General features: G+C 35.9%; 1 protein-coding gene across 1 annotated transcript; it reads left to right on the forward strand.

Annotated features, from left to right (window-relative positions):
* Window positions 1-1,917: 1,917 nt before the first annotated feature.
* LOC130710572 (uncharacterized) lies at window positions 1,918-7,235 on the forward strand. The gene is made up of 5 exons (XM_057559883.1): window positions 1,918-2,049; window positions 2,157-2,196; window positions 2,834-3,142; window positions 3,352-3,468; window positions 3,559-7,235. Exons 3-5 carry the CDS (start codon window positions 2,846-2,848, stop codon window positions 6,841-6,843), a joined length of 3,699 nt encoding a protein of 1,232 aa, XP_057415866.1. The 5' UTR covers window positions 1,918-2,049; window positions 2,157-2,196; window positions 2,834-2,845; the 3' UTR covers window positions 6,844-7,235.
* Window positions 7,236-12,347: the final 5,112 nt, after the last annotated feature.

Below are 12,347 nucleotides of genomic sequence, written 5' to 3' on the forward strand. Positions count from 1 at the left end.
TTAATTTTTTTTTCTCCTTTGGCCACCGGTCTCCACGGGAGAAATGGACCTCACGTGACTAATCTGGCTCGGGATACGGTAGTGATGTCTCTGGTTACAAAGGTTTTTATTTTTGACCTCAGAGGGGATCTAACCCGGGCCAGAAGCCTAGGTGAAATCCCTAAGATAGCGTTTGGTGACGAAACGGAACATGACAGAACAGAACGGAACGAGACAGAACAGGATGGAGCATGACAATAATGTTATGTGTGTTGTGTTTGCTAACTCCAAGTCAATAGAACAGAACCATGATTTTAATTAAATATATAACCCTGCACGTTTAATATTTGATTGAGGAAAACAAATTGAACTCAATTGAACATTTTGCATAGTTTGTTATTGCTTACTTCATGAAATAATCACTTATTTCTTTAAAATAATCATTTATATATTGTTTAAGTTGTTTCAGTATGCTATTGAAAAAAGCAGAAACCTAATTATCTATTTAAGCTATTTTAAGTGTGTTTGTTTAGATTGAAAAATATTGGTTTTTAACTATAATTTTTTATTTTATTTTAAGAGATTTTCAGAAAAGCATAAGTTGATTCGTGTTTGACTACTCTTATTAAAATCACATTTTTTTATCTCCTCTCATCTATCATCATAGATTTTCATTATAAGCTAAAGTAACTGTTTCAAATAATCTGTTTTTAGCTTCAGCTGAAACAAACACAAAAAGTGATATCTTGATTAAAAAAGTGTTTTTTGATTTTAAAATTGATTTTTTTATTTATTTAAAAAGTGATTTTTTGATTAAAAAGTGATTTTTCCAAAATAAGTTGAATCAAACGCAATCTAATGGACTCGTCTATCATTGTTTACAAAAATTGATTTTACTTTTGAAAAAATAATTGATTTTATTTTAAGTGATTTTTTTTGAAAAAGTAGATTTTCATTTAACTTTGTCTATAAATATAATAAGTGCTTTCAATTTTAGAAGTGATTTTAAACTGTTTAGATATATAAAATTTCAAATATAAATTATGGGTATTTTTGAACTTGCAAAAGTTTTAAGAGAGTGTTCCGTTCGGTTCCCTTCCGTTCCACCCTTTTCCAGGGAACAAAGTGTCCCGTTCCTGGAGTCTTTTGTTCCGTTCCATCTTAAAAACATGACAAACACAGAACGGAACCCATGTGTCCTGTTTTGTTCCCTTCCCACCTGTCTACCAAACGCTACCTTAAGGAAATGCACATTTACTACTTGTGTCACCCTTGTGTTTATTAAGTTAAAATCAATGGGTTAACTATATAGTTTTAATTAACATAGATTCTCTTAAAAAAATAATTATACTAGGCTAATTAATAAAAATTAATTTAATTTTATATAATTTAAAATATAAGCTCGTTTATAAAAAATGTAAAAAAATAAATTTAATAGAATAATTATTTTTTAAAAAAATCTAGAAAATTAATTTTAAAAAATATTATATCTCCTGACTAAGTTATTATACATATGTTGAAAGAAATTGTTTCTCAACGTTTCTTATAAATACACATATACATATATATTTAACTTTTGAGAAAATGTAGAAAATTTGATACAATTTTTTTAATTGTGTATATTATTATTTTGTGTACCTCAAACATATTGTATCGTTATTTGATATTCTATCATGTTTTTATTATATCCTGTCCACCAAACAATTCTAAATTTATTTGAGCACACGTCCAAACCAACTCTTGTAGAGCGGTTCGGTGAGTCAGTTTGGCGGTTTACTATGCAAAGAGTCCTACCTAATTTGTAATTTTTTGAAAATTTATTTATTTATAATTTAATTTCTGATACATATCTTCTAATTTAAAAAAATGCCAAAAAATAAAAAAAGCAGAGGCAAAACCCCTATAAATTCAGGACTCCAACTTCCCTCAATCACCGAGAGGGACGCTCATAACTTCACGCAGAAACGTCTTCACCGCTTCCCACTTTCTCTCGTTCGTCTCTATCTCTCTTCTCTCTCTCTCTCTCTCTCTCTCTCTGTCCCCAAACCCAAAACCCTTTCATCTTCATCGGTATGCTCTGTTAATCTTCTTCTTCTTCTTCCATTCATCTTATCATATTTTCATTCCTTTGAATTTGTGTGTTTGTTTCTTCCTGTAACTATTTCCGTTTCGATCAGATTTTGGAGTAGCTTTTCATTCATTTTTTGTCGTAACCAGGTTTGTCGATTTCATTGTTTTTTTCTCTAGAAATAGCAATCTGGAATAAAATAATATTTATGTCACGTTTGATTGAAACTATATCAATCCGATTCAATTGAAAATCGACATTGTGTTGATTAAGATTGAGTTTCCTGAGTATTATTTACTCCTCTGTTCATATCAGGCTTGTTAATCGGGTGCCGTAGCGGCGCAATAGTGCTATAGCGTGGGGTTCACCGCTACTCCACTATTCACAGCTATTGTCTGCAGCAATATAGCAGACAATAGCGCTCGAAATAGCGCTTTTAGGGCTTGCCCCTATGCTACGCTATCCGCCATTAACAACCCTGGTTTATATCTGTAAATGATTATTTCTTATAGAATTTAACAATTACTGTTAATAGTTGAAAATCGATATTGTATACAGACGAAAGCTAATTTCCTTTGTTTTTCTCGTTGGCATACTCTAACAAGTGATTAAGAATGAGTTTCCTGAGTAATATTTATTTATTTATTGTGTTGTTGATATCCCTAAATGGTTATATAGAATTTGACAATTACTGTTAGTAGTTGAAACTTGAGAGGTGTTTATTTATTCTATTTGACTATATTTAGACAATGCAATTGGTATTGTTTTTATTTTCAAATTTGACAGCATAGAATAGTGATGTTATCGATGGGATTCAATGGAATGCACAACAACAATGCTCGTGGAAGAGACCCGGATTTCGGTGCGATATTTATGTCGAATAGCGGAACAAAGAGGGAATGTTTCAAGAGGAAACTATTTGGCCTTCCATCGTCTGAAATCAAGTTTGTAGAGAAGGTTAAAGCCGGGATGATTTTGTTTTTATTTGAATATGACAAGAGACGACTTCATGGTGTCTTCAAGGCTACTTGTGATGGATCTGTCAATATTGTGCCTAATGCCTTCGCTGCTTCAGGGAAGCAATTCCCTGCTCAGGTTAGAATCCACTTACTGCAGTTTTCGAATTTCAGCGAGTCGTGCATAACATTCTTTTGATTCAACGTGCAAGAGTGCGTTTTTGTTACTTCAATTAAAATTAAAATTATGGTCTTTTGTTCTCATTAATCTTTTGCTTTAGATAGTGTGCATTTTCTTTACTTTGATTAAAATTATGGTCTCATGTTCTCATTGATCTTTTGCTTTAGGTTAAGTTCGTTCCAATTTGGTTCTGTGAGCCACTTCATGAAAAGACATTCCGGCGTGCAATCAAAGAAAATTACTTTTCAACTTACAAGTTTAACTTCGGGTTATCTGAAAAGCAGGTCTGTTCTTGTACATTGTTACTTTTTTACGAAATGAGGAAAATTTTCTTTAAGGTTTTACATCAAACTTTTTTTTTGGCTGTTGTGTAGGTCTCTGAACTTCTATACTTGTTCAGCAAGAGAAAGCTAGAAGTGGAGGCTCCTGGGAGATCCTTAACCAGAACAGAAGACTTGAAATCAGACCGGGACAAAGTAGGTAAAGTTCGAAGATCTGTTCGTCGTGAAATGCATGTTGAAACTGTTCGAAATGAGCAAAGAAGTATGAGTGATATCATTTCACCAATCTCAATGCATAAATACCATGGAGATTCTTTGCATCACAATCGAGAAGATGAATATATTGGATTGAATAGAAGTGATATTGTTGTAAACAAGCAAGGAAGAGCTGCTGAGCTCATGGTGGATGCTACAAATGGTTATGCTAGTGAATATTTGACATTCGAAGATGAAAGCAGATTTTCTGCACATGAGAGTGAGGATTATATTAGTATCCGTACATCTGAGTTTGCCGTGGATACTAATGGATATGTTAGTGATTATTTGACATTAAAGGATGAAAGCAGGTTTACTGTGCATGAGAACAAAGATTATATGGACATCCATTCCAGGCCAAACATCATGGGCGGATATTCCAAAAGTCTATCTGATCAAATTATTGCTCCTGGTGATCTCAGGTTATCAATTAGGGATAGGGTTATGGGTCAAGACATAAGAGAGACTGATCAGAGGATGGTACCTTCAGATGATATTCGTGGTTTACATAATTACGATGTGAATCCATCTCTCTTTTACGGAGAGCCTAGGCCAACTTCTGCAACACAAAGAGATATGAGCTGTAGGAGCAATCTTCTGTATAATGCAGATGCTCCTGATTTAAATTTCAATCAGTCATCATCTGTTGGATTTTATAGTGGTTCTAAGTCGATAATAGACACCACTTCTCCTTTAAGAAACAGTGAAAGGAATTCATTAAATAGCCAACCACATCTCATGCTTCCAGAACTGAAAGACATGAACAGATGGCATGATAGTGGTGGTGACTTTCTTAATTCTGTTTTATACAGTAGCAGCAGAGATTGCATGTTTTTCAATGAGGCTCGAAATTCTGACCTGTTGGCACCAGAGTCTCGTTTACACGAAGCTTGCAATAACATTCCTTCCTTGATGCCTCCATCAGCTCCTATCCCTCCTTCAGATATTGGGAATTCTGGCAGGGTACATGGGCCCTTTTCTTCCATGTTCTATGATAGCAAATCATCTTCAGGCAATAATATTAATCCTGTAGCATTACAAGAAAATATGAGTCATGAGATAGCACTACCAAAGAACAATGTGATGTTTAGTCCTGATGTTCCTTGGGCAAGTGAGAGTCCTTCCCAAGTCCAATATGGTGATTCATTAAATCATGAATATGATATTGGATCTTATCGTGATTCTCAAACTGTTAAGTCTGGTCATCCCAAGAAAAAAAGTAGTGTGTTTTCTCGTTTATCTTTTGTGCAGGATGTTGACAAACAAGAAAATGCAAACAATGCACGGAATAAGAAACATGATTTCCATACTTCAGTTGATGAAGTGATGGAAATGGTACGTCACAGTCAGAACCAGTGGACGACAAAAAGAATGTCAAAGCCAAGCAAGCACAGCAAGGCTGAAAGTTTGAGGAGTAGAACTCAATTAACTGGTTCAAGGAAGAAGGATGATTGCTTTGAAAATACCTTGAAGGATCTAAGTACGGATTTGACTACTGCAAGTGGAGACAAGTCGATGACAAAAAGAATGTCAAAGCCAAGCAAGCACAACAAGGCTGAAAGTTTGAGCAGTAGAACTCAATTAATTGGTTCAAGGATGAAGGATGATTGCTTTGAAAATACCTTGGAGGATCTAAGTATGGATTGGACTACTGCAAGTGGAGAAAATTCCAATAAAATAGCTGAAGATGTATCTTTTGTGGATTTCAAGCGTCGCAGCAAAGTGAGGAAACTTAGTGATGAGACTGAGATTAGAAGTTCCGATGAGAGTGAAAAGACTGAGAATTTGGTACTTGTGCAACCGAAGAGAAGAAAGTTGGTCCGCCCAAATTTCAACAAAAGTACAACTTCTGATGACAAGGGTGTCGATCTTGGTGCTTCTCAAAATTTACCTTTGTCACATGGGAGTTGCAATCTTATGGATGCTAGCAAAAGTGGCTGTTCTTTGCCACAAACAGAGGCAAAAATTAAAACTAGCATTTTAGCACTTTTAGCTCGTGCTGAACTGCAAAACATTATTGGTAATGCACACTCTGAAGATAAGAATACTACTCAGGCCAGGGGACGTGTCTGCAGCGAAGGAGGAGAAAAAGCAACAGACCGTGCTCTTACTGCATTTCATGATGGATCAGAATGCATAGAGAATGTAAAAAATACGAATGTTTTTTCTTCAGCTTCTTGCAGAGACAAGAGTTGCCATATGAAGGAAGGTTTCTGTGCGATGGATAGCATAAAATCAGTTCCACAGGACACGGAATCATTTCATTCTATTTGTCAAGAACATAATGGAGAGGCATCTGCTGGAAGAGGTATGAAGGAAGGTTTCTGTGCGATGGATAGCATAAAATCAGTTCCACAGGACACGGAATCATTTTGTTCTATTTGTCAAGAACATAATGCAGAGGCATATGTTGGCAGGGGTATGAATGCTGAAGAAGAAGCACTGAAAGATGGATCTTCATATTTGCAGAACTCTGGTAATGAAAAAGCTCCAATTGAAACTCCTCATATCAATGAGGGCTTAGGTGTGATGGATAGTACGAAATCAGTATTTCCAGGCATAGAATCACTGCATTCCGTTTGTCAAGGGCACCATTTGGATAAGATCATATGTGCTAGCAGAGGTATTAAAACTCATAATCAAAAAGCTTCAATTACAACTTGCTGTCATATCAAGGAAGGCTTAGGTAGTAATGGTAGTGTAAAATCAGTGTCTGCAAATTCGGAATCACCGCGTTCAATTTGTCAAGAACGTCATGCAGATAAGAATCATGAGATCCTACATGCTGGCGTAGGTGTTAACTCTGAAAAACGAATGCCAAAAGATGGAAGCTCCTCCTTAGCCACTGAATTTAAAGATGGATCAGACACTTCACAGTTCTCTGGCAATGACAATGCTCCAATTGAATCAGTGTCTGCAAACTCGGAATCACTGCGTTCAATTTGTCAAGAACGTCATGCAGATAAGAATCATGAGATCCTACATGCTGGCGTAGGTGTTAGCTCTGAAAAACGAATGCCAAAAGATGGAAGCTCCTCCTTAGCCACTGAATTTAAAGATGGATCAGACACTTCACAGTTCTCTGGCAATGACAATGCTCCAATTGAACAAAAGATGGATTGAACTTTCATCGTTGGCTTGCATACACCATTCTAACTATGTTTTGGGAGAAAATCCAGAAACATGTGAAGTTCTGGGAATTTTTGTAGACTGTACTGTGTTATTCAGGGGAGGCTGTAGTCGGTTGGAGAAAAAGTTGATATGTTCCGCAAGTCGTTTTTAGTTGAAACGTTGGAAAGAACAATGTTTTGTGGGAGTTGATGATAGGCTTGTTTGAGACACTTTTGTAATAGATCAATTCTCCTTTCAAGTTTGAAATCTTATATTTTGTAAATGCCCGACTTGAATATGATTCTAAAAGTATTTTTTTGGTTACATAATTCTGAAAGTATTGCAATGCAATGACCATTAACACTATATTGGGAAGTAAGGCACAACTAACCTCAGGCTTTGAAATTTATGCCCAGTTGTGAAGAGTTGATTGAGCTTATATTTATTCTAACATAAGCGTGTACATAGTGTTTTGGATAAATAGCTTATGTCTCGAGCATATTTTCACATGTTGCTCTATTAGCTTTTATGAATAAATATGTTGCTCATTTCAAAAAAAAAATGTTGCTCTATTAGCTTGAGTGAGCTCTTATACACTTATCCATAACTTACTTGAACTAATTAATCTTAAATTAACTTATGAATAAACATTGTCATTTGCATATTTGTCAACAAAGGCTTTGAGAGATTGTAATACAGGATTGTAGTACAAAGGGGCCATAATTAGTGAGTGTATGAATCAGGCTTCTCAATAGCGTGCGAAAGCGTTTCGCGCGCTAGCGGAGAGATTGCAGTGCTAGAGAGAGCTTCTTGGGTTTAGAAAGTTTCAAAAGTGAAAAAAGCCTTTGGAATTAAAACATTAGGGCTATTAGTTGGGTAACATTTTTGGTTTTTTAGTTTTATTAGTTAGGGGTATTATTAGTTTCGGGGCTATTGTGCCTGCAAATGTTGCGTTCTTCTACTCTTGCACTCGAACCTAGGTCGGCTTCTTGATTCATCATAAGGAGCAACATCATTTTGCTATTATCATTTGGTAGCTTTGACTTGGGCGTAACAACATTAATTTTTACGATATGTAGTTGTCCGTAGAGGTTGTTCTGCAGCATATTGCTTCTTTTGTTGCACATTGTGACGATTTCTTGATGCCACCGTCTATCTCAGCTTCAGATTGCTCCAGGAAGTTGTTGTGGTCTTCTACGAATGCAACCGAGGTTAAGTTAAACCCTGATGAGTGTTTTAAAGCGCAGCCTACTGCGTAATGCTTCTACGACTTGGTTGGGAGGCTTCCATGAGTCCTTTCTTGGTTAGTGTGTTGCGTAATGGTTAGGAGGCTTCCATGAACTCCTTCTAGATTGGGATTTGGGATATCTTCATGTGTGCGAGAGTGACTCGCTAGATGTTGTTAGGATGGTGGGGTCCCCCTCTGTCGTCGCATCTGGAAGGTGTGCGATCAGATATTGTTCAGATTTCTACCAGTCCTCAGTGTGTCTCTTTCCACCATGTTTAGAGAAAAGCTAATGCATGTGCTGATACGCTAGGCTCGGTTGGTTTGCACTGTCAGCTTGACCTTCATAGATGGATCATTAAAAAACAAGGATCAATTCGTAAAAACTTAATTTTCAAAACTTCTCGTTTTCACAAATACGACTCATTTGAGAAGTTCCCAAAAAAGTGAGGTGCGTCACATGGACAACTTAAGTACCAAGACTATCATAGCCAGAACAACCCGTGAATTCCCATCACAAGTTCAACAAGATAAACTGATGTCTTGCTTGATAAAACCAATTTCAAAATTAAACTTTCAAAAAAAAAATATCAATACTAATATACCCAATAGAGGATGTATCATATGAGAATGAAGCTTTTTACATGAGAATTAAGAGTTATTATAAGTCATTAGATCTAATCATGAATGGTCAAGATTAAAAGAATTTAATTATCATGTGATTGTCACATGATCAATTAAAAATGTTAAAAAGTCACATGACTTCATGTTTTAATCTTAATTGTTTATGATTATATCTAATGGCTCATAATGACTCCCCTCACTCTCACATAAAAAACTTCATTCTCATATGATACATCCTCATACCCAATATATGAATATATAACATCAATTCAAAACAATTATCCTTGCACCCAAGGTGCTTCAACAACAAAGAAATAAACTATAATTCAAAAATACTAGATAATGAGAAGATAAAACTAGAGTTGCTTCATAGTCATCGCGTCGAAGAAGAAGTTATAGATCTCTGCTTTCACCGCCTCAAGCTTCTCGTCGATCCTGTGATAAATCACCTCCGAATGAAACTAGTGATAAGTCACATGTTGATCCATCTTTCTCGCCTATGGTGTTAAGTGCTCAAACAACAATTACCAAACAAGCAAGGAGTTAACTCAATAATTCAAACTAAAAGCGATAGACAGTCTCCTCATATTCGAATTCAAAGGAAATAATAAGATAAGATATGATCATTGTTTTCAAAATAGAGATAACAACAAGATATAAATTTAAACTTAAGGATAACATCAAAACGCCTCCACAAAGTGAAACAATCTCATGGGACAATTATCATCATATTGTCACTTCAAATTTCAAGCCTAATATGCTCATGTTAGCCAACCAACTTCATGAAACTCTAGTCACTAGTTCAACAATTTCCAAATTAAAAAAAAAAATCATGTTATGAGAAACACATGTTATCCAGAATTTTCAGCAAGCATACAACTCATTTATCACGCTTAAAACTTTCCCAAAACAACATTAGTAACAAGATTAGTCTCATGAAAAAATCAGTCAACAAGTTATTGACTATAACAAGTCTCATACACAATTAAACAATCAATCTAATAAGCTATGCTCATAGAAAAATCAGCAAACATAAAAGTAATCAAATCATGCCAAAAACTCATAACAACAATAAACAATAGCACCTTCATCTCAAAAACATGCATTAGATAGTATGGCACACATGAATCAAAAGACACTTTTAGGTCCGAGTTACCCTTACCTCCTCAAGTATGCATACACTTTTTCAACCTTGTTAAGGGAAGAAACAAAACTTGAACTCTTAGGGAGAGGGTGATGAGGTTTCGGCTAAGGGAAAGAAAAGGGAGCTTGAGGTTTGATGATTTCTCAAGTATTTTTTTTAGTGAGGATGAGAAATAACTCCAGGTGAATGAATTTCCATGAAGCAAAGGACACTATTTATAGAAGACAAATCCTACCCCCTTCCTCAATGAAATTCTCGTTCGCCTTGGACAGATGTGTTACACAATGTTCAGGACATTGTGCAGAACATGCATACAATAAAACAACAACGTTAAGTATACTGATTGAACGATAAAGCAATAAAGAAAATAACACAAGGAAATTTTAACCCAGTTCGGTGCAACGTCACCTATGTTTGGAGGGTTTTCACCCAAGAAATGAAATCCACTATTAGTAGTTTAAGAACAACAGGTCTTACAAGAACACACCTTGTTCAAAGCCTTCCAACCTAAACACTACCCAGTGTAATTCTACTTAGTACTCACCCTAAGTATGAGAGCCTCTCTCACTTTCTCTCAACAATCACTGACTTAGTGATTGAATTACAAAGTACAAAAGGATGAAGAGATTATCACTCTACGAAACACAACAACTCAGTGCTTAAAATAGCAATGGAAGCACTCGAGTTGGTTACAACACACACACAACAATGGACTCAAAGAGCAAACCCTAAAAACAATCAACAATTCGTGTGGCAGCTAGGGTTTCTTGCTGAAGATTAATAGATGCTCTGCAGGCCTTGGTCTTCAATGGGCTGAGCATCAAAAGGTCCATATAATAAACATGGAAACCAATTTGGAAGAGATTTCTTTCCTCACAGCAATAAACAGCGAGCCAAAACAATTCTGTAACGCCCCAATTTCTCAACTGAGGAATCACATTGGAAACCTATCAAAGTCTAAAGACTAATTTGCGATCCTAAAATACAAGAGTTTTTTTTTTTGAAGAGAAATAAACTCAACATCACTAAAGAGAATACACCTGTCACTTGTTTGATAAAAACACTTCAACCATAGGTTTGGAAACATAACATAACCTTAACTAAACAACCCGTTCCCGACATACAATAATAGTTATTTATAGTATCATAAGCAGGGTTTCAAATAAATACGCATACTTAGACAGTGGCGAAAGCAGGGTTTTAATAACAGAGTTTTCATATGGCGAAGAAGACTTATACATTGTCTACAAAAAGAAGGTTGAACTTCTTTTCCCATCGCTACTCTAACGCCTACAATCCTTGTCTCCAACTCGACATAGCTAAACTTCGGCGGAAGGACCCCCATCGCCTAATAGCGTTAAGCGCCCAGACAACAAGTAGCAAACAAAAAGAGTTAACTCCATGCAAATACTTCACATAAAAGAGAAAACATGTTATTCGAATTCAAAACATGGTAAATAAACTAACAACTTATATCAGGTTAATTGACGAATCATCGAACAACATAACATCAAATGTTAATGCCTTAAATGCGGCTATATGCTACTACCAAAATGGATCGATCAATAATGTCTCGCAAGACAGGTCAGAGCGAGGAACAGACTCCCCTGAACTGCCACTTAATAACGCCCATGAAAGACGGGACAAACGGAGAGCGAAAACTCTTGAATGTCACTTAATAACGCCCATGAAAGACGAGACAATCACATGGGACAATCATTACCACATTGCCACTTCAAGTTCAAGCCCTATATGCAAAAGTTAGTCAACAACATCTCATCAAACTCAGCAGTCACTCAATCAACAATTCCAAGTCCAATAATCAAGCCAGAGTAACCACATGTTATTCATATTCCCAACAAGCAAAAGTCAATTCAATTATGCATACTAGATCATTAAGTAAATTATTAAGCAATGAATAATGGCCAAAGTCCAAGAAAACAAAGGCGTAAGCCTTAAGGTTTAACAAGGGCCGAAGCCTCAGAAAATGTTTGGCAAAAGCCTCAGAACAGTCAACAATAGTAAGTATATATCACAGTAAAAGATGTCAATACTTCAATCAAATGCCAATCAAATTAAACACCTTCATCTCAAACGCAAGTAGTGCGATTAAAGCATGCAAGACTCAAGGACACTTCTATACTGAGTTACCCTTACCTTAGGTGTTTTCCTTCCTAAGCTGAAACTCCGATCCGATCACATCATCGCTTCTCGTACTGGTTGGTTGTCCTTCCTTTCTTTAGCTCCGACACGAACACATTCTCGCACTTCGTATCCTTAGAAAATTAATCGCTTTCAAAATTTCTAAGCTTCAAGATCCTAGCTTCCACTCTCAAAATTCAAGAATATTCGCCACAACCTAATAACTCAAAACACTATTCTTTTTAATTCCAAAACTTCTCTACATTTCCATTGGTTACCATTCTCATATGCGGCTTGCCAACTCTTTTACAGTGCAATTTCTTTGATTCTTTTAATTGGCCACCTCATGCTTACTAGGCCCCTAGCTTTGCCAGATGAAAA

Source organism: Lotus japonicus, chromosome 4 (assembly GCF_012489685.1).
Source record: "Lotus japonicus ecotype B-129 chromosome 4, LjGifu_v1.2".
NCBI classification, from domain to species: domain Eukaryota; kingdom Viridiplantae; phylum Streptophyta; class Magnoliopsida; order Fabales; family Fabaceae; genus Lotus; species Lotus japonicus.

Excerpts from the sequence above, each read along its gene's own strand:
- LOC130710572 (XM_057559883.1), top strand. The coding sequence starts at position 2,846 with ATGTTATCGATGGGATTCAATGGAATGCACAACAACAATGCTCGTGGA. Across the intron at positions 3,143-3,351 it reads GGAAGCAATTCCCTGCTCAG|GTTAAGTTCGTTCCAATTTG; the intron begins GTTAGAATCCAC and ends CTTTTGCTTTAG. Across the intron at positions 3,469-3,558 it reads TCGGGTTATCTGAAAAGCAG|GTCTCTGAACTTCTATACTT; the intron begins GTCTGTTCTTGT and ends GCTGTTGTGTAG.